The sequence below is a fragment of the Pagrus pagrus genome (genome assembly GCF_965226575.1).
Source record: "Pagrus pagrus genome assembly, chromosome: 21".
NCBI classification, from domain to species: domain Eukaryota; kingdom Metazoa; phylum Chordata; class Actinopteri; order Spariformes; family Sparidae; genus Pagrus; species Pagrus pagrus.
In genome coordinates this window covers 992,635-1,013,932 of record NC_140208.1, presented here as the reverse complement: position 1 = coordinate 1,013,932, position 21,298 = coordinate 992,635, and the positions used below count along the sequence as shown (strand labels likewise).

At 43.2% G+C, this 21,298-nt stretch overlaps 1 protein-coding gene and 1 long non-coding RNA gene across 3 annotated transcripts; both read right to left on the bottom strand.

The window, feature by feature from the left end:
• Positions 1 to 4,888: 4,888 nt before the first annotated feature.
• LOC311250519 lies at positions 4,889 to 8,583 on the bottom strand. Its single transcript, XR_014621295.1, has 3 exons — positions 8,520 to 8,583; positions 7,912 to 7,999; positions 4,889 to 7,493 (listed from the first exon to the last, which is right to left on the bottom strand). It is a non-coding gene; the product is annotated as an uncharacterized lncRNA (long non-coding RNA).
• Positions 8,584 to 12,185: 3,602 nt separating this feature from the next.
• Positions 12,186 to 16,163, bottom strand: LOC311250111 (microfibril-associated glycoprotein 4-like). 2 transcript variants are annotated; one of them, XM_084341644.1, is made up of 7 exons: positions 16,055 to 16,163; positions 15,651 to 15,712; positions 15,339 to 15,488; positions 14,411 to 14,449; positions 14,182 to 14,278; positions 13,768 to 13,938; positions 12,186 to 12,668 (listed from the first exon to the last, which is right to left on the bottom strand). In XM_084341644.1, exons 2-7 carry the CDS (start codon positions 15,654 to 15,656, stop codon positions 12,415 to 12,417), a joined length of 717 nt encoding a protein of 238 aa, XP_084197770.1. In that variant the 5' UTR covers positions 15,657 to 15,712; positions 16,055 to 16,163; the 3' UTR covers positions 12,186 to 12,414. The 2 variants fall into 2 exon arrangements, with proteins under 2 accessions (XP_084197770.1, XP_084197771.1); XM_084341645.1 differs by having other exon boundaries at positions 16,041 to 16,147.
• Between the last annotated feature and the right edge of the window lie 5,135 nt (positions 16,164 to 21,298).

Sequence of the window (21,298 nt, the reverse complement as noted above, 5' to 3'; positions counted from 1 at the left end):
ATCAGACATGTAATGTATTCGTACACGTTATTGTCAGGAGTATTTATCTTTCACAGCCTAATATTAAACTATTGGACTTCAAACAGACTTCACATTGAACTGAGTGCGCTTTGAAGAGTGAAGCTGCTCTGTAGTCTGGTGGTACGGCAGCATTGATGTGATCATTGTCTCTGACATATACTCAACTGGATACAGCACAAAGACCGGGGATGGGAATCCATTCCATTTTGTTGGTATCAGTGCCATTATTGACTCCCTTATTCATTCCTGATCAGTTGTCCGTGTAGAAAAAATGAGGTTTGTCAGTGTCAACACAACTGTTGCATCATCTCTGAACACAGTGCGGACACAGAGCAGACAAAAGGCATGCATGTGACCCGGGTGTGCAAATACTCCACCGTTTAAACTGTTTCATTTGGAGCTGGTTCTCAGTTAAATAAAACTATGAAATGACAGAATATTTGTACAATTCAATTCATGTTTTCTTTGTGGTGCTGAACCTGCCTGTGTGGAGTTAATGCTAATCTAACAGGATGTTTACTCTCTGTAACAGACGTGTCGCTCGGTCAGGAAGCCTCAGCACTCGAGTGTTCAGAGTCTAAAACATGGCGTTCCTGGAATTAAAGCTCATGCTGGGTAGAAAGATGTTTCAGCATATTTCTGCTGTTTCCACCTTTATACGAGAACTGTTGTCATCTTTCTTCATGAAATTAAGCCGTGCTTTGGACCATGTTTCCTCTCCGCCATGACCCCTTCCTTGTTGCAAGTTCATGATTGGGTGTGACGGGGGCATCCTCGAAAGGGTCAGTGGTTAACAAGCAAGGGCGGGGCGCCGCTCACCACTTTGTAAAACGCATGATTGTATAAAGGAGATCACTACATGGGCCCACAAAGACTTTGTGCAACTGATGCTGCTGAAAACAGTTTGTCTGAAAATGATTTCAATCTGTCGTACTCACGTTATATCCCGGAGAGTCAGAAGGTCAGATCAGGCGGACTTTCGTTGACAGGTTGGATCCTGGAGAAAGCAGCACAGGAGGATGGAGCGGGCCTGTCTCCAAGTCTGCTGGCACCAGCAAATGAAGGCCTGGACTGAGGGAACGTTGGCCTCTGTAGGCTGCAGTCTGTCTTCTTCAAGACGGATAGAAGAAAAATCTTTAACATCCACAGAGATGATCCGATCTGAAGAACACGGTTCAGAGGAACAGGGACAGAAAACACACGTCCTTGTGGAAAGACACGTCTTTTGATGTCTGAAAGGTCTTTTAACATACAAAAAGTATTGAAAGAAAAGTTAACTGATGGAACGATTTAGCTTTTATTAAATTCACAATCATCACATTCCTCAAAATATTCTCAGTTTAATGTCACAGAATAAAATAATTCACTGGTTGAAGAAGAACAGGAACTAGCTCAGGTTCTGGCTGAAAGACAAACATTTACATTATTATAATGTGTCGCCCCGTCAGCTCATAACTTCAGGCAGAGCCTGAAACAAAGTTCAGCAGTATTGATATTAGAATGTTTGATGAGTGATTCATCTGTTTTCTTTCCCATCTTTACTTGAGGCAAATATCTGATGTCCTGTTGGAAAAGCTAACACTGATGTTGGCCTGCTGGAGAAGCTAACACTGATGTTGGCCTGCTGGAGAAGCTAACACTGATGTTGGCCTGCTGGAGAAGCTAACACTGATGTTAGCCTGCTGGAGAAGCTAACACTGATGTTAGCCTGTTGGAGAAGCTAACACTGATGTTGGCCCGTTGGAGAAGCTAACACTGATGTCGGCCTGTTGGAGAAGCTAACACTGATGTTAGCCTGCTGGAGAAGCTAACACTGATGTTGGCCTGTTGGAGAAGCTAACACTGATGTTAGCCTGCTGGAGAAGCTAACACTGATGTTAGCCTGTTGGAGAAGCTAACACTGATGTTGGCCCGTTGGAGAAGCTAACACTGATGTCGGCCTGTTGGAGAAGCTAACACTGATGTTGGCCTGCTGGAGAAGCTAACACTGATGTTAGCCTGCTGGAGAAGCTAACACTGATGTTAGCCTGTTGGAGAAGCTAACACTGATGTTAGCCTGTTGGAGAAGCTAACACTGATGTTAGCCTGCTGGAGAAGCTAACACTGATGTTAGCCTGTTGGAGAAGCTAACACTGATGTTAGCCTGTTGGAGAAGCTAACAGTGATGTTAGCCTGCTGGAGAAGCTAACACTGATGTTGGCCTGCTGGAGAAGCTAACACTGATGTTAGCCTGCTGGAGAAGCTAACACTGATGTTGGCCTGTTGGAGAAGCTAACACTGATGTTAGCCTGCTGGAGAAGCTAACACTGATGTTAGCCTGTTGGAGAAGCTAACACTGATGTTGGCCCGTTGGAGAAGCTAACACTGATGTCGGCCTGTTGGAGAAGCTAACACTGATGTTAGCCTGTTGGAGAAGCTAACACTGATGTTGGCCTGCTGGAGAAGCTAACACTGATGTTAGCCTGTTGGAGAAGCTAACACTGATGTTGGCCCGTTGGAGAAGCTAACACTGATGTTGGCCCGTTGGAGAAGCTAACACTGATGTTAGCCTGTTGGAGAAGCTAACACTGATGTTAGCCTGTTGGAGAAGTTAACACTGACGTTAGCCTGTTGGAGAAGTTAACACTGACGTTAGCCTGCTGGAGATGCTAACACTGATGTTGGCCTGTTGGAGAAGCTAACACTGATGTTAGCCTGTTGGAGAAGCTAACACTGATGTTAGTCTGTTGGAGAAGCTAACACTGATGTTAGCCTGTTGGAGAAGCTAACACTGATGTTGGCCTGTTGGAGAAGCTAACACTGATGTTGGCCTGTTGGAGAAGCTAACAGTGATGTTAGCTGATGTATTTAAGTAGATTCCACATTGTTGTAAATATACTTTAGTGACATATGAGTCCGTGTTGCAGCAGTACTTTATATTTTATTTATTGTGAACATATTTTACAGACTCAGACATCTTCAGTTACATTCTTTGAACAACACAGTCACTTCAGTCACACACAAACAGGAGTGTACCGTCCACACGTCTCTTTGCGTTAGATGAAGCTGTGCTGTGTGAGGCGGACATGTTTTGTGCAGCAGTGAGACAGACCTGAGGTCAGGTTGGATCCTGGAGAAAGCAGCACAGGAGGATGGAGCGGGCCTGTCTCCAAGTCTGCTGGCACCAGCAAATGAAGGCCTGGACTGAGGGAACGTTGGCCTCTGTAGGCTGCAGTCTGTCTTCTTCAAGACGGATAGAAGAAAAATCTTTAACATCCACAGAGATGATCCGATCTGAAGAACACGGTTCAGAGGAACAGGGACAGAAAACACACGTCCTTGTGGAAAGACACGTCTTTTGATGTCTGAAAGGTCTTTTAACATACAAAAAGTATTGAAAGAAAAGTTAACTGATGGAACGATTTAGCTTTTATTAAATTCACAATCATCACATTCCTCAAAATATTCTCAGTTTAATGTCACAGAATAAAATAATTCACTGGTTGAAGAAGAACAGGAACTAGCTCAGGTTCTGGCTGAAAGACAAACATTTACATTATTATAATGTGTCGCCCCGTCAGCTCATAACTTCAGGCAGAGCCTGAAACAAAGTTCAGCAGTATTGATATTAGAATGTTTGATGAGTGATTCATCTGTTTTCTTTCCCATCTTTACTTGAGGCAAATATTTGATATCCTGTTGGAGAAGCTAACACTGATGTTGGCCTGTTGGAGAAGCTAACACTGATGTTGGCCTGTTGGAGAAGCTAACACTGATGTTAGCCTGCTGGAGAAGTTAACACTGTTGTTAGTCTGTTGGAGAAGTTAACACTGACGTTAGTCTGTTGGAGAAGCTAACACTGATGTTGGCCTGCTGGAGAAGCTAACACTGATGTTGGCCTGCTGGAGAAGCTAACACTGACGTTGGCCTGTTGGAGAAGCTAACACTGACGTTGGTCTGTTGGAGAAGCTAACACTGACGTTGGCCTGTTGGAGAAGCTAACACTGACGTTGGCCTGTTGGAGAAGCTAACACTGACGTTGGCCTGTTGGAGAAGCTAACACTGACGTTAGTCTGTTGGAGAAGCTAACACTGACGTTAGTCTGTTGGAGAAGCTAACACTGACGTTGGCCTGTTGGAGAAGCTAACACTGACGTTGGCCTGTTGGAGAAGCTAACACTGACGTTGGCCTGTTGGAGAAGCTAACACTGATGTTAGCCTGCTGGAGAAGTTAACACTGTTGTTAGTCTGTTGGAGAAGTTAACACTGACGTTGGCCTGCTGGAGAAGCTAACACTGACGTTGGCCTGCTGGAGAAGCTAACACTGACGTTGGCCTGTTGGAGAAGCTAACACTGACGTTGGCCTGTTGGAGAAGCTAACACTGACGTTGGCCTGTTGGAGAAGCTAACACTGACGTTGGCCTGTTGGAGAAGCTAACACTGACGTTAGTCTGTTGGAGAAGCTAACACTGATGTTGGCCTGTTGGAGAAGCTAACACTGACGTTGGCCTGTTGGAGAAGCTAACACTGACGTTAGCCTGTTGGAGAAGCTAACACTGACGTTGGCCTGTTGGAGAAGCTAACACTGACGTTGGCCTGTTGGAGAAGCTAACACTGACGTTGGCCTGTTGGAGAAGCTAACACTGACGTTAGCCTGTTGGAGAAGCTAACACTGATGTTGGCCTGTTGGAGAAGCTAACACTGATGTTAGCCTGTTGGAGAAGCTAACAGTGATGTTAGCCTGTTGGAGAAGCTAACACTGATGTTGGCCTGTTAGAGAAGCTAACACTGATGTTAGCCTGTTGGAGAAGCTAACACTGATGTTAGCTGATGTATTTAAGTAGATTCCACATTGTTGTAAATATACTTTAGTGACATATGAGTCCGTGTTGCAGCAGTACTTTATATTTTATTTATTGTGAACATATTTTACAGACTCAGACATCTTCAGTTACATTCTTTGAACAACACAGTCACTTCAGTCACACACAAACAGGAGTGTACCGTCCACACGTCTCTTTGCGTTAGATGAAGCTGTGCTGTGTGAGGCGGACATGTTTTGTGCAGCAGTGAGACAGACCTGAGGTCAGTGACTCAGTGGAGGTAAAACATTTTGCTCCATTTGCTGCCGCTATATGTTTTAATTATTTTCAATGGAGGCTACTCTTTATTTTATTTTTTTAAGTAAACCGTGCCATCGTTCAGCAGGATGCGCGGCAGGAAGTGCCCGTTTATCATTGCCAGAGCTGAGGCTGTGTCCGAAATCACTCACTCATTCACTGCTCCCTACTCTCTACATGGGGAGCTAAATGCAGTGGACTATATAGTGAGCTCAACTGAAAATCTTTCGGACACTACTCTTTGCGCCGTTAATTACGTCATCACTGTCGCACAATTAAAACGTACCACATTAATGTTGTCTCACACAATACTTTTCCGTTTACTACTGCATTTTGTTAAATTAGAGGCTTTTTGATTACTGTCCTGTATTTTTTCATTTTCATATTTTTTTTTCTATTTAAGTATATTTTATTCTCTTGGCTCTTTAGTAACAGCACATTACATTGTATTGTTATGTTTAATTATATGCTGTTCTGTTTTTTTGGTTTTTTTTTAAATGAATGTAGGAAGCCATTTAAATTGCCTTGTTTTGAACTGTGTAATAAACAATGGGATAAACTTGCCTTGTGACTGTTGTACTGCTCCACAACTCATGAACTACGAGCAATTCACCGGAAAAAAAACTTACCATTATTTAGAAAACAGCTCCTGTATCTCTATCGATATGCAGTCCAATATAAATCTGGCCGTGTTTCTGTTAACTATAATTCAATTATTGATGCTAAGGAGGAGAATTAGAATTGCGAGAGAGAGAGAAAGAAGAAGACGTGCTGCTCTTGTAAGACTAGCAAGACGTCGTCAAATTGTAAGTGATAGCCTACTTTTTAGTGCCTTTTTATTTAGAATAGATATATCATTTTTGAATTCTCTGAACAATAAACTATCCTACGTCAAACTACACCCCCTGCTGGCGAAAACTTTTACACACAGCATAATTGGTTTTCATAGCCTACCACAGTGCTTTTGTCAAATCAGAGGTCACGTTTCACTCAGCTTTTAGTCACACACTGTACTAGCCATCATTAATAAATGGCGAATTAAGCTTTACTTATTAAACGATCTATGTACATTTTCTAGATAAAGCTGCAACCATCTCTATTACTTAAGTTTAAATATTAATTTACCATTTATCGATGATAGTTGCATCTTTCTACAAGCAGCCAAATAATGTTTATAGATGATTTACAAAACAATTATCATTGATAAACAGCAAAGCCTTGTGTCATCACTTTTATCGATATAATATAATTTTTAATGATGGTTATTATAAACAGTTACCCAACAGAGTGATTGTATTGTCATATAGCTTTAATACACTTAATTTCATGACACCATGTTATCAGTTTTAACTATTCTTTACAGCGTGGTCACCCATCTCAGTATTGTCGACTGAACCGCCACGTGCCTGTCTTGGTCATTTACTTTGATGGTGAAAGTGATCTGCGCCCGTACCTCCGCCTTTCCAGACCAACTGTCGCCCATCTCATCCGGCTCCTTCGCTCTCCACTGGACCATGGCTGGGGTCATGACCTGGAGGTTCTGGTCTTCCTCTTCTGGATGGCAAGCGCAACATCTTACCGTGTTGTGTCACGAGCATTTGCAATCCCACGATCCACGGTGCATGACATAATTCACAGGGTCACCGAACAAGTACTCAGGCTGAAAAACAGGCTCATCTGTTTCCCCTCACCTGATCAGCTTGAGACAACCGGTGCTGGCTTCGAACGTTTGGCTGGATCTGCAGCGTTTGCCAGGGTTGTGGGCAGTATTGATGGCTGCCATATCCGGATTAAGCCGCCAAGTGCAGATGCCCAGTGCTATTTTAACAGAAAATTATTCCACTCCATTCAGCTTCAAGCAGTGTGTGACCACCAGGGCCAGTTTCTGGACATATTTGTTGGCTACCCTGGCTCTGTCCATGACGCCAGAGTTTTAAAAAACAGCCCCCTTTATGTCCAGCAGTTATACCCACCTGAAGGCTTCCAGATTCTGGGAGATGGTGGTTATCCCTGTACGTCCCAACCCATCGCTCTCATCACCCCGCACAGGGAGCCAGTGAGGAATCCTGTTGAGGCCAGGTTTAACAGGCACCACGCCAAGGCCCGTTCTATAATTGAGAGGGCATTTGGTATCATGAAAGCCAGGTGGCGCTCAGTTTTTTTCAAGGCCTTGGAAGTAAAGCCGCACTTTGCTGTCAAAGTCATCGCTTGTTGTGCCATTTTACACAATATCTGCCTCAAAGATGGTGGTGTTCTGGAGCCTGTGGAGGAGGCACTGGGGCCAGATGATGGCGGCGATCAGTTCCTGCCAGATTTGGCATGGCGTGGTCGCATTGCTGCTGCAGTTTCAGCGCCAAACAACAATCCTCTAGCTCTGCAGGATCATGATTATTGAAGAGAGATAAAGATAAAGACATAAAGAAATCAAATGTCAAATATAATATCAAACAAGTGTTAATAGGTTAAGCTTAGAATAGATTAGATGTTCTCTCTCTCTCCTCACAAATTTAAGTCTCTTCTCTCTAACCTAATTTCACCTGTCACTCTCCTCTGCCCTCTTCTCTTCTCTTGGTTCAAGTTGCAATTCATGTAAATAGTTTCAGTAGCTGTTGATAGTTAATAACACAGCCTTTGATCTGTTTTATATGCTCTCTGTCTGCACCCTGACCCTCTGGCTCTTGGGTGGTTGGAACGAAAACCTGCAGCCACACGGCCCTTTGTGGAGTAGTTTGGACATGCCTGGTCTATGCTTTCACAAAATAGAGCTGTAGTTAATTATAATGCATCCTAACCTTGTATGTCTTCTTGAGGTTCTCCCACTTTTTGGCCGCCCGGGCAGGAGTCACCACCCCAGTCAGGCCCATCTCTTTCAGTACAGCTCTACAAAATGCCATAACAAGTACAGGATGATAAAAACAACAACAATTAACCTATCATTAATGATGTCAGTATCAAATGCTGATGATAAACAGTAATTTAGTCAAAAGTCTGTGTCATTTTACTGTTGTTCTCAGATTTCATCTTAATAAGATAACGTTAACAAGAATATGACATAACTCACTCCCAACCGGCTGCGGAGGCGAAACGTTTGCCTGAAAAAAGGCGATCATTGTCCTTCCTCAGCCGGATCAAATTGACGAGCTTCTCCCGTGCTTATTTGACACTTGAATGTAATTTCGCTAACGTAACTTATTAATTATAATAGGCTGTAGTCCATTTTTATTCTAGCTTAACATGAAAAATAGCATTACCTGTAGTACTGAGCTCGGTCGCTAGCCATGATTGGTGCCGTAATGGCTTTATACGTACCCGCCAGTAAAATTTTAAATATTTAAAAGTATTGCATATTACGAAACCGTTTTGAACTTCGGAATCAAACGTTAAACGGAAAAATACTTACATTTATACATCAACTTTTCCTCCCGTCCGTCCGCCATTTTCCCATCAGCGCAATTCTGGCAATGCATGATGGGATATCTTGCTTCGGTTAGTGACCATTGGATGTTCACTACATTTCGCGGTGCATTGTGGGACACAATGAGTGCACTATATAGTGAATATCAATAATCACTAAACATTCGGACACCAATACAAAATGGCGAAGTCACTATATAGTGAGTAGGGGGTGATTTCGGACACAGCCTGAGTTAATGTTTCAGCCGAGCTGTTAAATAACAATAATAAGTTTAACTTTGAGATCAATGTGGTTGTTCAGTATGCTAACTTATTCCTGCGTCGTTTAATTTGTGACGCTCGAGTTAATGACCAGAATCAAACGTTTTGTCAGAATAAACAGAAAATCTCTGACAGGCGCTAAACCGGAAGTTATATACGTGTGTGTGCGTCTCGTCCTTGTGTGTGTGTGTCGGTGTGTCTCTGCTCACCTTCTCCAGTGGCCTCCTCTTTCTTGTCCCTCTTGGGTTTGTCACAGTCACTTGGTTCTCTGGTCAGAACTGCCATTCTTCTTTGTCTTCTTCAGACTCTGGTTCAGGACAGTCTCTCACCCAGTGGTCGTAACTTTCACAACAGAAGCAACCCTCTGGGCGTCTCTTGTTGAAAGCCCATCTTTGTCCTCTCGCCCCGTCGTCCTCTTCTCCCTCTGCGATGGTTATGTTGCAATTTCTGCTCATAGGTTTGCAACTGAGCCATTTGAAGTCCAAACTTCTCCTTCTTTGTTGTTTCTGAACAAGTTTCTTGATGTCTGGACGCAAGCCCTCCACTAAGCTCTTTTCCTGTTGTTCATAGGGGCTGTCAACAGTTGGATCAGGTGGTGGTGCCAACCCACTGGGAATTCTGTCTGTCACTATGGCCCAGTCCATTTTTTGGTTTGCATAGTATTCAGTCAATCTTTCGATCAAGTCTGTTGCTGCCTCTCTGTATTCTGAGCGCTCAGCCCAGTCACATGGCATATCTTCTTCAGGCCAGTCACCCTGGTCAGCACCCCATTTCAATTGAGTCTTTGTGACCATAAGTCTCTTGGTTTCTGCTGTAGTAGGACGATGTTGCTGGATCAATTCCAACAACTGAGCTCCAAACTCAGCACCTCCAGCTTCTGAGGGGTTCGGCATTCCCTCCGTGACATCTCTCAAGTCTGCAGCTGTCCGTGGTCGATACACATACATTGTCCCTGCAGCTCTGGGACTTTGCTACTTTGATCATAGGTTGTAGGACAGATGTTTCCATATCGTCTCTCTTCGGTCCCCCATGGAGACAAGTTGCTTGTTCCAGGCTGAATGGGTGCTGGACAATGACTGCCAGTGGGGCTGGTGGGGGTTAGAAGATCTTTACGTCCCCCACTACGCAATCTTTCTGCCATTGGTGGTGTAGGTGGAGCATTGAGACCAGGCAGAGGCAGGGGTGGACACAGCTGGCCAGCAAGTTGTGCTGCGTTGGGAGGCCTGTAGGGAGGAGGCGCCGCTTCCCCCGGAGAGACAGTCCAGGTCCTGGTCAACTTTTCCTGTGGAGAGCTCAGCGCACTGTACTTTAGTCGCTCTCTCAACTGAGCTTCTGTTTTCCATTCAACAAAAGCTTTCCAACCAACATCATTTTTCTTTTTTTTATTTCAGCAGTTACTAATTGGGTCTTAAATCTGATTTACACTAAAACTACCATTTTTTGGAAACCCAAAATCCCCAAACTGCTAAATGTGCACGTCTCCATGTTTGTCACTCATTATCTTCGCACAGCCTTCACATTCAGTTTTAACCCCCTCCAGTTAAATTTGATTTCTTCCCATATTGAACAATATGTCCAGAAATTTCAACAATTCCTCACACAATTTGTTTTCTTTTCACCAGTCCAACTGGTTTTCTTCAGCTAGTCCAACTCAGCTTACTTTAATCCGATTAACGTGTCCACCGTCATTAATAAGCTCGTCAGCCCCTCAGCGGGTCCTCTAGGCCTTATCCTATTAAATATTGTGTCCTCACTTTTTAAATTCTTTATCCCTCAGGATGCCGTGTCGAGGAATCCGTGATACACGTCTGAATCAGGCGCCACTTCTCATCCCCACCGGTCGATTAACGATCCTCTGTCGGGGAGAGGTGTTTGGCTTCGGGACCCGGTTAACCTGTCAGAGTGTATCTCAGGAACTCCTCGAGTCAGACATCCCGGACAAGCCCCCAAAATTGCTGTGGCAACTGAAAATCAGTCGCTTGTCTAGTGCAGATGAGAGTTGGTCAAACACCAAGTTTGACACAATATTTCTTTTCTAGAAGTTCTTTATTGCTTGCAAGCAAGAGCCACACATCAGCAGCGCATAGATGTTGACTGAGGAGAGGCCGTCTTTCCTCAGCTTTTGTAATAACAAGAAACAATACATTCAAGTGTAACAGTCACAAGATTACAAGTGATCTTTCTCAAAACACTCTTCCAATCATCTCCACCTCCATCTCACGATCCACATTAACTTCTTATACTTATTGTGTGTCTTACATCAGACTAAGGTCAAAACACTTCTACACAGAAGAGGCTCCACCAGCCCCCTTCAGGATGAACTCCTTACCTAAGTTGCCTTATGTTGGTTTTCACAGCACATTATATATATTCAATACATGAATACATCCATTCATATTCTGCAAACTCATAATATCACGAGACAGAACTGATGTCGGAAACACACGAACAATATGAATTCACTTTGCCTGCATAATAACGCTGCATCAATATTGTTGAGTTTCATATGTAAGATCAATATATCAGAATAAGAAGAGACATGAGAAGTTCTCTCACAGGTCATAAACCTTCAACATAAATCTTTACAAATCCAGACACAGCTGATTTGATGCTAGTTGAATGATGCTTCACGCAGACACATGCAACTAACCATCTTCTCTAACGTGGCATCATGTCACACACACACACACACACACACACACACACATGCCTGTAGTTAGATTGTGTTTTCATCGTTGTGTTGAGTAAAAGACATTTGAACCTTCATGCTGTCTGTTTAATATTGTACAAGAGTGACTGTTGCCGACCTCGACTCTGTCACGGACTCAGACCCTTCGACCATCACAGCTGCTGTGGTCATTTTGATTGTAGTTATTAAGTTAATTATTCATCAGAGTTACAAACAGTTTAGGGCCTTTTTATCAGACTGATTTGGTGAATTGGCTCTTTTCCCTTCTTCAAGGGTGGTCTAATGTGAATTGGATCTTTTTATTAATCATAATTAATAATTATCCCTGATGATCATTCATTATTATTGATAGACACATTTAACCCAAAAGTCCTTATTACTGTTGCATGAAGCACAACAAACTCTACCACATTTATGTTATTAGAAAGAATAAAATGGTATTAGAAGTTATCAGGAAACATTTGTTCAACCAAGAAACTCTTGTTTTCACTCTGTTAACTGATAATAATAATAATAATAATAATAATAATAATAATAACAACAACAGTGTAATATGAGGTGGGTATCATACTGTAAAACTCTCAGAGCGTTACAACCCCAGTCTGTGAAACTGTCTGTGTTGTGGAGCGGTTCCTCACAGAGCTGGGAGGCGTCACGGAGACACAAACAACACATTTGTGAGCACATGAAGACATCAGATCATCAGCTTTCTGCTCAGCTTCTTATTTATTGTCGTCATACAGCAGGTTATGATCCACATTAAGGTTTAAACCTCCACCAAATATCAAGATAGTGCAGAGATGAACACACCGTGAGACTACACATTTATCTTCATCCATTAAATAAAGAGATTACATGCTTAATGATAGAAAGAGAAAGAAATCACTAGAGATCAACTGCTGATATTCTGCTGTACGATGGTCCTGGAGATCTACTTCACAGGACGGATCTTCATGCTGAAGCTCTTCATGGAGTAGTGACCCCTCCACCTGTTCCAATAAACTCCAACACCACTGAGAGTTTTATCACCCCCAAAATGATAAACCCCGTTTGGATTTGTGCGCAGACAAGTCTTGTGCCAGAACGCTCCCAGGTATTTTCTGGCACAGTTCGTCCTCCTCAAGCGATCCTGGTCTTTGTCGAAGGTGGAGAACTTTTGTCCGTTGTGATAACTCAGGGAGTTTCCTACAGAAACACAAACAAGAACCACAGTGTTGGTAAATGTGTATAAACTTTAAACATCAGCGTAACTTTAAAAACTTCATGGATTCATCAGATGGACTGAAGGGACAGCTATGGTCTGGACAGCTGAAGTCCTCCTCATCAGCAGCCCAGGCAGCAGATTGGAAAAAAAACAAAAGCTGCTTCCTGAAAGTTGCGACACATGAAGGCGAGAAGTTTAAAAACCTCACGGAGAAACGGCGGCAGACGTGGATTAAAAACCTCCGTCTGAAGTCTGAAGGAGCGGAGTCAGACGACGCTCGTGTCTGCAGTGATGAAGGCTGCAATCATTTTGCTACTTAACTTTATATATCTGGCTCATTTAAGTTGTTGACTCAGCCACACAAAACAGTGTTGAGCCTCAAGACTCTTGAACGCCTTCATTTGGCGAGCCGTGCAGTAGGAGGTCTGCAGGACTAAGTCCTTCCACATATCGATCACCTCCACGCCAGGCGAGTCAGTCAACCCGTGGGAAAAGCCCCTGCTGTGTAAAGTGTAGGGGTCATATCCAACGTGTCTGATGACACCTGCTGTGTGCAGATCCATCCAAGGCTTTAGTCTATTCACTTCCTCCATTCCCAACAATTCCCAACCAGCGTTTTTCACTTCCTGCCCCCCGTCTGACGTTCACGCGTCATCGGGATCACGCGACTGCAAACAAGCTGTTAGAGGTCAGAGCCAGAGTCGCACATTTTCACATTCATTTATTTTATGGGCAATCTGACAGAGAAGTCACCGATGCTGATAATCTGAGAATACTGAACATGGGCCTGGACGAGCGCTCTACCTCTGCTCTGTATGCTCTGTGTTGGTGCTCACGCTGCCTGAGACGAGCTGGACCGCTAAAATAAAGGAACCATGCTCATCCTGCAGCCCGGCCACGGCTCTGAGCCGAGTGAGTCATCAATGACGTCTCTGTTGAACTGATCGATCCTCTCACGCTCCTACGGGAGCAGCCATCTTTGACGGACTCAAGTAATGATGACTTTTTCTTTCTTTGTTACATTTTCTAGAGTGAAGTAAATAAATGATTGAATGACAGACCTGACGTGAACTTACTGACCTGCTGTTCCTCCCCTCACGTATCCACCTACAGACAGTTTATATCCTGTACGTGGTCCTCCGACGGAGAAGCTAGTGTACCGAGCCCACGCTTTATTTCCTTTAAAGTCCTCCATGTCGACCAGCAGCTCAACTTTTCTGCCTTGTGTCAGGCTGTTTATGTTGTCAAGACCTGCGCGCACACACACACACACACACACACACACACACACACACACACAGTACATTATATATATATACTTATATACACATGTACATTTAGCATTTGCACAGATGTAATTCAGTCAAACACAAAGTGGCTGATCTGAAGACGTCAGGCTCATCTCTGGATTTCCTCCACAGAGTATAACGTTCGTTCTCATGAACAGAGAGTTTCATGAGGTCTCACGATGGTGAGTTTGGTTTCATCTCTCACCGAGCCAGTACTCTCCATCAGCGCACCCAAAGCCCGCCTTGTACTGATCCCAGGCCCTGTGGAAGTTCACCGAGCCGTCCATCCTCCTCTGGAACACCTGGAGGGACGAACACACAGCTGACAGCTCAGGTTTCCACACGGCAAAGTTTTTACTGGTATTTGATTTATCGTGAAGGTCTAACAGGAAGTGTTTGTTCTGAAAGTCAGTATATGACTCAAAAAAACTCACCGTCCAGCCTCCTCCATGTGAATCCATGTCACAGTACACCTACACACAAACACAGTCATTAGTAAAAGTCACAGCTGTTTAAACTGTATACATGAGTCTGTGTGTATTATTTCATTGGTGCTGTTGGAGTCTCCTGGGGTTTTATATGTGGAGCATCAGGATGTGCAGACACAGTAAAGCTAAACGACACTGCTGCTGCTGCTTGTTTCTGTCCAACCATCTGTCAGAAGTGGTGACAGAGTTTCTATCAGAGATGCTTCACACGTCAGGAATGGAAATGAAATATCATTTACAGACCTGTAGCTTCTATAATGTAGCCTATAATGACACGACGCACCTGTAGCTTCTATAATGGAGCCTATAATAACACGACACACCTATAGCTTCTATAATGTAGCCTATAATGACACGACGCACCTGTAGCTTCTATAATGTGGCCTATAATGACACGACGCACCTGTAGCTTCTATAATGGAGCCTATAATGACACGACGCACCTGTAGCTTCTATAATGTAGCCTATAATGACACGACGCACCTGTAGCTTCTATAATGGAGCCTATAATGACACGACGCACCTGTAGCTTCTATAATGTAGCCTATAATGAGACGACGCACCTGTAGCTTCTATAATGTAGCTTATAATGACACGACGCACCTGTAGCTTCTATAATGTAGCCTATAGTGACACGACGCACCTGTAGCTTCTATAATGTAGCTTATAGTGACACGACGCACCTGTAGCTTCTATAATGTAGCTTATAATGACACGACACACCTATAGCTTCTATAATGGAGCCTATAATGAGACGACACACCTGTAGCTTCTACAGTTTAACCTTCTGATCCAACTCATCGACTGCCTTCAAAGGAAAACACCTTCTGGTTTAAATAAATGTAACCTGCGACCCAGAGAGGATGAAGAGTACCTGGACAGCAGAACTGGGTCCGGCAGGATAGATGGTGTAAACACCACTGGGTTGTTTCTTGTCCACACGGATGACACTGCAGTCCTTCGGCTGCTTTTTAATGCAGCTGGTGAGCGCTGGAGCCAGGAGGAGGACGACGACTGAGAGCAGCTGAACAGAGGAGATGTTGTCATTTGGACGAGGTTTGAATCGAACACACTGATTCAGCAGTTTGGCTTCTAGTTTCAGGGCGGTGTGGTCAAAGTCAGATATCACGAGCCTCTTCACAGTTTGATAGAATCACATCTGTCTAATACCAGTTCACAGACTCACCTTCATGGTCAGTCAGTTTTTGCTGGAAGTAATAAACTGCTGATGTGGATCTGTCAGAGGCTCTGAAGACACAATAAGAAGTAAATCAGAGAACAGATTGTGTGACTGTAGAAAGGCTTCGTCTGCGTCACTCCCCATGAAAATACACTAAGCTCAGCACAACGGGGAGTGGGGAGTGACGGTCGGAGCTTCCCCACAGAACTGCATCAAAAGTCAGCTGGAGCAACGTTCACCATCACCGCAGATTGATGCATGGAAATAATCACAATCTGCAGCGTGACCAAAAGTTTACAACCTTCAGCTCAACTTTTTGCTAATTCCATTGTTTTGGGTCGAAGGAAGAATCCCAAAAAGACAATAAGTTAGATTGTCTCCTGGTCGGATGCTCACCTGTCTGAACTCACCTGCAGGTTGAACTGAAGAGGCTTCACCTTCAGAGGAAACAGAGACAAACTGCTGCTTCTCCTTCAGTCTGTCGCAGCCTCACGACTTCACGTCTTATATCTACAGGAGGCACCGTGGCGTGACAACAGGCGGATCTTTGAAAACACACTGTTCTGTCCTGTGTGGACTTAATCTAATGTAAAACAAATGTTCTTAAGTCAACACAGCTGGATATCAGTTATGTAATCATCAGACATGTAATATATTCGTACACGTTTTGTCAGGAGTATTTATCTTTCACAGCCTAATATTAAACTATTGGACTTCAAACAGACTTCACATTGAACTGAGTGCGCTTTGAAGAGTGAAGCTGCTCTGTAGTCTGGTGGTACGGCAGCAGATACTTCTGTATCTGTTGTCAGATGGCAGCAGGTGAACACACTGTGTTGTCTTTTAGTATATTTGGGCTCTGTGTGCAGACATCTCACTTTACCGATGTCACTGATGCTCTGTAGATGGTACCAGTGATGTTCTGGTGGTTTTAATCAGCCGCTGTAGAGCCTTCCTGTCCTGGGCCGTGATGAACCATGCCAGTTTGTGATGTTTCCAGTCAGGATGTTTTCAGTATCTCTTCTGTAAACAAATTTGGGAGCGAGCACTAATGTAGAGGAGGTGTGACCGCCATCAGATCTCCCTGGGGTGTGCTTGTGTGGAAGTCCTAGATCCAGTTGCAGAGTGTTGTACTGAGTGTTTAGCTTTACAATCAGCTTCATGGGTGAGATTGAAGTCAACAAACAGCATCCTGATGTAGCTGTTCTTATTCTCCCGGTGTGTGAAGACTGACTGCAGGGCAGTGGATATGGCCTCCTTCAGGTCAAGGCCCCGGGAAGAGCGCCAGGCTTTAAAGCCAAATTTCATACTGGCCAAACCGGGTAACTACAACATCACATGATGCACTGCGGCCTAAAAAAGCTTTCATTGTGAAAGAAGCGGCTGTAAATCGGTGGATACATTTTTTTAAGCCAAATGACTCGTTTTGAAGTTGATGTTGCTTCTGAATTTGAATTTGTTTGAAGATTTTAAAGCTCCTCTTCACTCTGTCAAGTCCTTCAGTCTCGTCCTAAACATTCCCTCCGATACACACAAATGTAAGAATCAGGAAATGCTGCATTCAGAGACGGCGTCTTGTTTCCATCGTTGGGTCTGATTGATTTCCATTGTTACTAAGCTTTGAATAAGATGTAGATCAGATGAGGAACATTTCAAAGTTTGAAGGGAGGTTCCCGCTGAAAGTTCAAATGAATAGATAAGAGTCCAAAATACATCAAAAGCTGAAAATGTTGTCGATTTGCTTGAAAATCTAGCAGAGAAATTATAGCTGCTGTGCAGCGATGGGTCGGGTCCGGGCTATTTTTGGCAAATTTAGGCAATTCTGAGCAACAAACAGGAGAATAGGAAGACAAGACAGTTGACAACAATGTTCATTTTGGACCACTTGAGTATTGAACCCACAACTTCTGGGACCAAAGACTGTCATCTATCGCTCTGAGCTAATTGGCAAGTGGGAATACAACAGTGGCTTCACAAATTGAGTAAGCCAGTCACTGTTGCGCAGGCAGATTTGAAACCACTGTAAAAAAATCAGTTATCAAGACAAAAATCTGAAAATACACATATTGCAGCATGGAGATGTTGGTAATTTTAAAAATGATTGATTTGCTCCATAAGTGAATAACTGGTGTTTAGCTATGTCATCATTGCATTGACTCCAATTGTTCACATGAAAGAAAAATTTAAAATGCTGTGAAAAATTCAGTTTTTGATAAATCAAAGGAGGAGAGAGGAAATAGGTTTAAGAAGTTTTACAGTTTTTGAAAAAAAACAGTGATGTACTTCATAATTTTTAATAGGTTTAAATGTACAAAAGTTTATTCAATATTGAGGCTACAGTTTGATGAAAGTTCTGAAGCTGTAGCAAGTATGGTTGATTTGTTATGAATTTTCAAAGTTTTGAACTTTAGCTCTTGCTGTAGCACCATCAGGACTATTGGCTTGGGTTTACAGCTGAGGTAATCTGGCATGAGACTGGACCTTTGTGCAAAAATTGGTAAGCTTTCATCCATGGTCCAGTCCAAGCTATTTGTTTTTATTAAATCTAGAGGCTTGCTGTGATGCCACTGGCAGGACAATGGTCTTGTGTTTTATGTTGAGGACATCTGACATTTTGATCTGTCATCATCACCATCATCCTTGCTGGGTCTTGAACCCACAACCCCTGACACCAAGCAGCAGCTCCTAACTCACTGAGCTAATTGGCTGGAAGTGAGACCTGCTGTGTAGCTTCATTTGTCGACTCAGGGAGTCACTGTCTGGGCAGCTGTTGTCAAGGCAGATTTCAAAAATGGTCAAAATGTCAGAAATTCTGTTACCTGAACAAAAATCTGATAATACATAAATTGCATCTTGACAGCATGGAAATGTTGGTGATTTGTTTTTAACTTAAAGTGTTTTGCTTCATAAGAGAAAATTTGATGTTTAAAAATGTCACTCTAACATTGACTCCAGTTGTTCCCATGAGAGCAGAATTCAAAATGTTCTCAAAAATTCAGTTTTTGAGATAAAATTCTGATATTTGCTAAACTCCATCAACCATGCCTGCAAAATATTCTCAATTTTTTTCAGGAAGATTGAAAATGTATTTAGCAAGAATTTGATAGTATATGTTTACAGTACTGTTTACAGTCAAACATTTTGATGCACTGTAGGCTTAATTTTTGATAAATCAAAAATCCGAGAAACAAGTTTTGTGGAGGACGGTCTGAAGATGCTCTCTAGCAAGCTTGGTGACAATTGGGCAAAAATTGTGGGAGGAGATAGGTTTTATAAGTTTTACAGGTTTTGAAAAAAACTGAGTGATGGACTTCATAATTTGCAATGAGTTTAAGTGGACTAAAGTTTCAGCAGTATTGGGGCTACAGTTTGGTGAAAGTTTCTAAACTGTAGCATGTACTGTTGATTTTGTAGGTATTTTTAAAGTTTTTAAATTTAAACGCTTATTGTGCCCCCCCCAGGAGGAATATTGACATGTCCTTGGAATTAAGTAATTCTGGCATGGGGCCGGACATTTCTGTAAAGTTTGGTGAGTTTTCGCCCATGGGAAGTATGACTTCCTCGGAAGAAGAAGAAAGAAAGAAAGAAAGAAAGAATTCCTAGGAACACAATAGGTTCCTGGCAGCTTAGCTGCCCGGACCCTGAATACAAATATTTGGGAATACATGAAAGATATGAATGACAAAAGAGTAATCGCACACCATTTCTAACTGAGCTGAATATTTTAAACATTTTAATGAGGCCTGGTACACAGGTACTTTTAACAGCGCTTTATATTTCAAATAAATTCCCTTCAACGCGAACGGTATTAAAAAATCTCTGTCGACGTGAAAACACGAACGCTGGCCAAAGCGAAGGTGCAGGGATGCCATGGGCTCGGCGAAACCCTGCTGTCACGTTAATCTCTCGCTCGTGCGACTCCTCGGTCCGTGTCTCAAGACGGGTTGGGTGGGTTGCCGACATCGCTGCAGATCTCTTTCGCCTTTTTCCTGGGTCACCACCCTGGAGACAGTGGGGCCGGGAGCGAGGGGTCCCTTTGCGTCAGGGGTCTGCGTTTGAAAACAGGCTAACTTGCGGTTAGCTTGCTCACTACTTGGACAATAACTACACACAGTTCATTCAGCAGATGTAAACCCCGATTCCAACAGAAGTTGTGTAAAACATTGATGTGATCATTGTCTCATTCTCTCTGACATATACTCAACTGGATACAGCACAAAGTGTCAACACAACTGTTGCATCATCTCTGAACACAGTGTGGACACAGAGCAGACAAAAGGCATGCATGTGACCCGGGTGTGCAAATACTCCACCGTTTAAACTGTTTCATTTGGAGCTGGTTCTCAGTTAAATAAAACTATGAAATGACAGAATATTTGTACAATTCAATTCATGTTTTCTTTGTGGTGCTGAACCTGCCTGTGTGGAGTTAATGTTAATCTAACAGGATGTTTACTCTCTGTAACAGACGTGTCGCTCGGTCAGGAAGCCTCAGCACTCGAGTGTTCAGAGTCTAAAACATGGCGTTCCTGGAATTAAAGCTCATGCTGGGTAGAAAGATGTTTCAGCATATTTCTGCTGTTTCCACCTTTATACGAGAACTGTTGTCATCTTTCTTCATGAAATTAAGCCGTGCTTTGGACCATGTTTCCTCTCCGCCATGACCCCTTCCTTGTTGCAAGTTCATGATTGGGTGTGACGGGGGCATCCTCGAAAGGGTCAGTGGTTAACAAGCAAGGGCGGGGCGCTGCTCACCACTTTGTAAAACGCATGATTGTATAAAGGAGATCACTACATGGGCCCACAAAGACTTTGTGCAACTGATGCTGCTGAAAACAGTTTGTCTGAAAATGATTTCATTCTGTCGTACTCACGTTATATCCCGGAGAGTCAGAAGGTCAGATCAGGCGGACTTTCGTTGACAGGTTGGATCCTGGAGAAAGCAGCACAGGAGGATGGAGCGGGCCTGTCTCCAAGTCTGCTGGCACCAGCAAATGAAGGCCTGGACTGAGGGAACGTTGGCCTCTGTAGGCTGCAGTCTGTCTTCTTCAAGACGGATAGAAGAAAAATCTTTAACATCCACAGAGATGATCCGATCTGAAGAACACGGTTCAGAGGAACAGGGACAGAAAACACACGTCCTTGTGGAAAGACACGTCTTTTGATGTCTGAAAGGTCTTTTAACATACAAAAAGTATTGAAAGAAAAGTTAACTGATGGAACGATTTAGCTTTTATTAAATTCACAATCATCACATTCCTCAAAATATTCTCAGTTTAATGTCACAGAATAAAATAATTCACTGGTTGAAGAAGAACAGGAACTAGCTCAGGTTCTGGCTGAAAGACAAACATTTACATTATTATAATGTGTCGCCCCGTCAGCTCATAACTTCAGGCAGAGCCTGAAACAAAGTTCAGCAGTATTGATATTAGAATGTTTGATGAGTGATTCATCTGTTTTCTTTCCCATCTTTACTTGAGGCAAATATCTGATGTCCTGTTGGAGAAGCTAACACTGATGTTAGCCTGCTGGAGAAGCTAACACTGATGTTGGCCTGTTGGAGAAGCTAACACTGATGTTGGCCTGTTGGAGAAGCTAACACTGATGTTAGTCTGTTGGAGAAGCTAACACTGATGTTGGCCCGTTGGAGA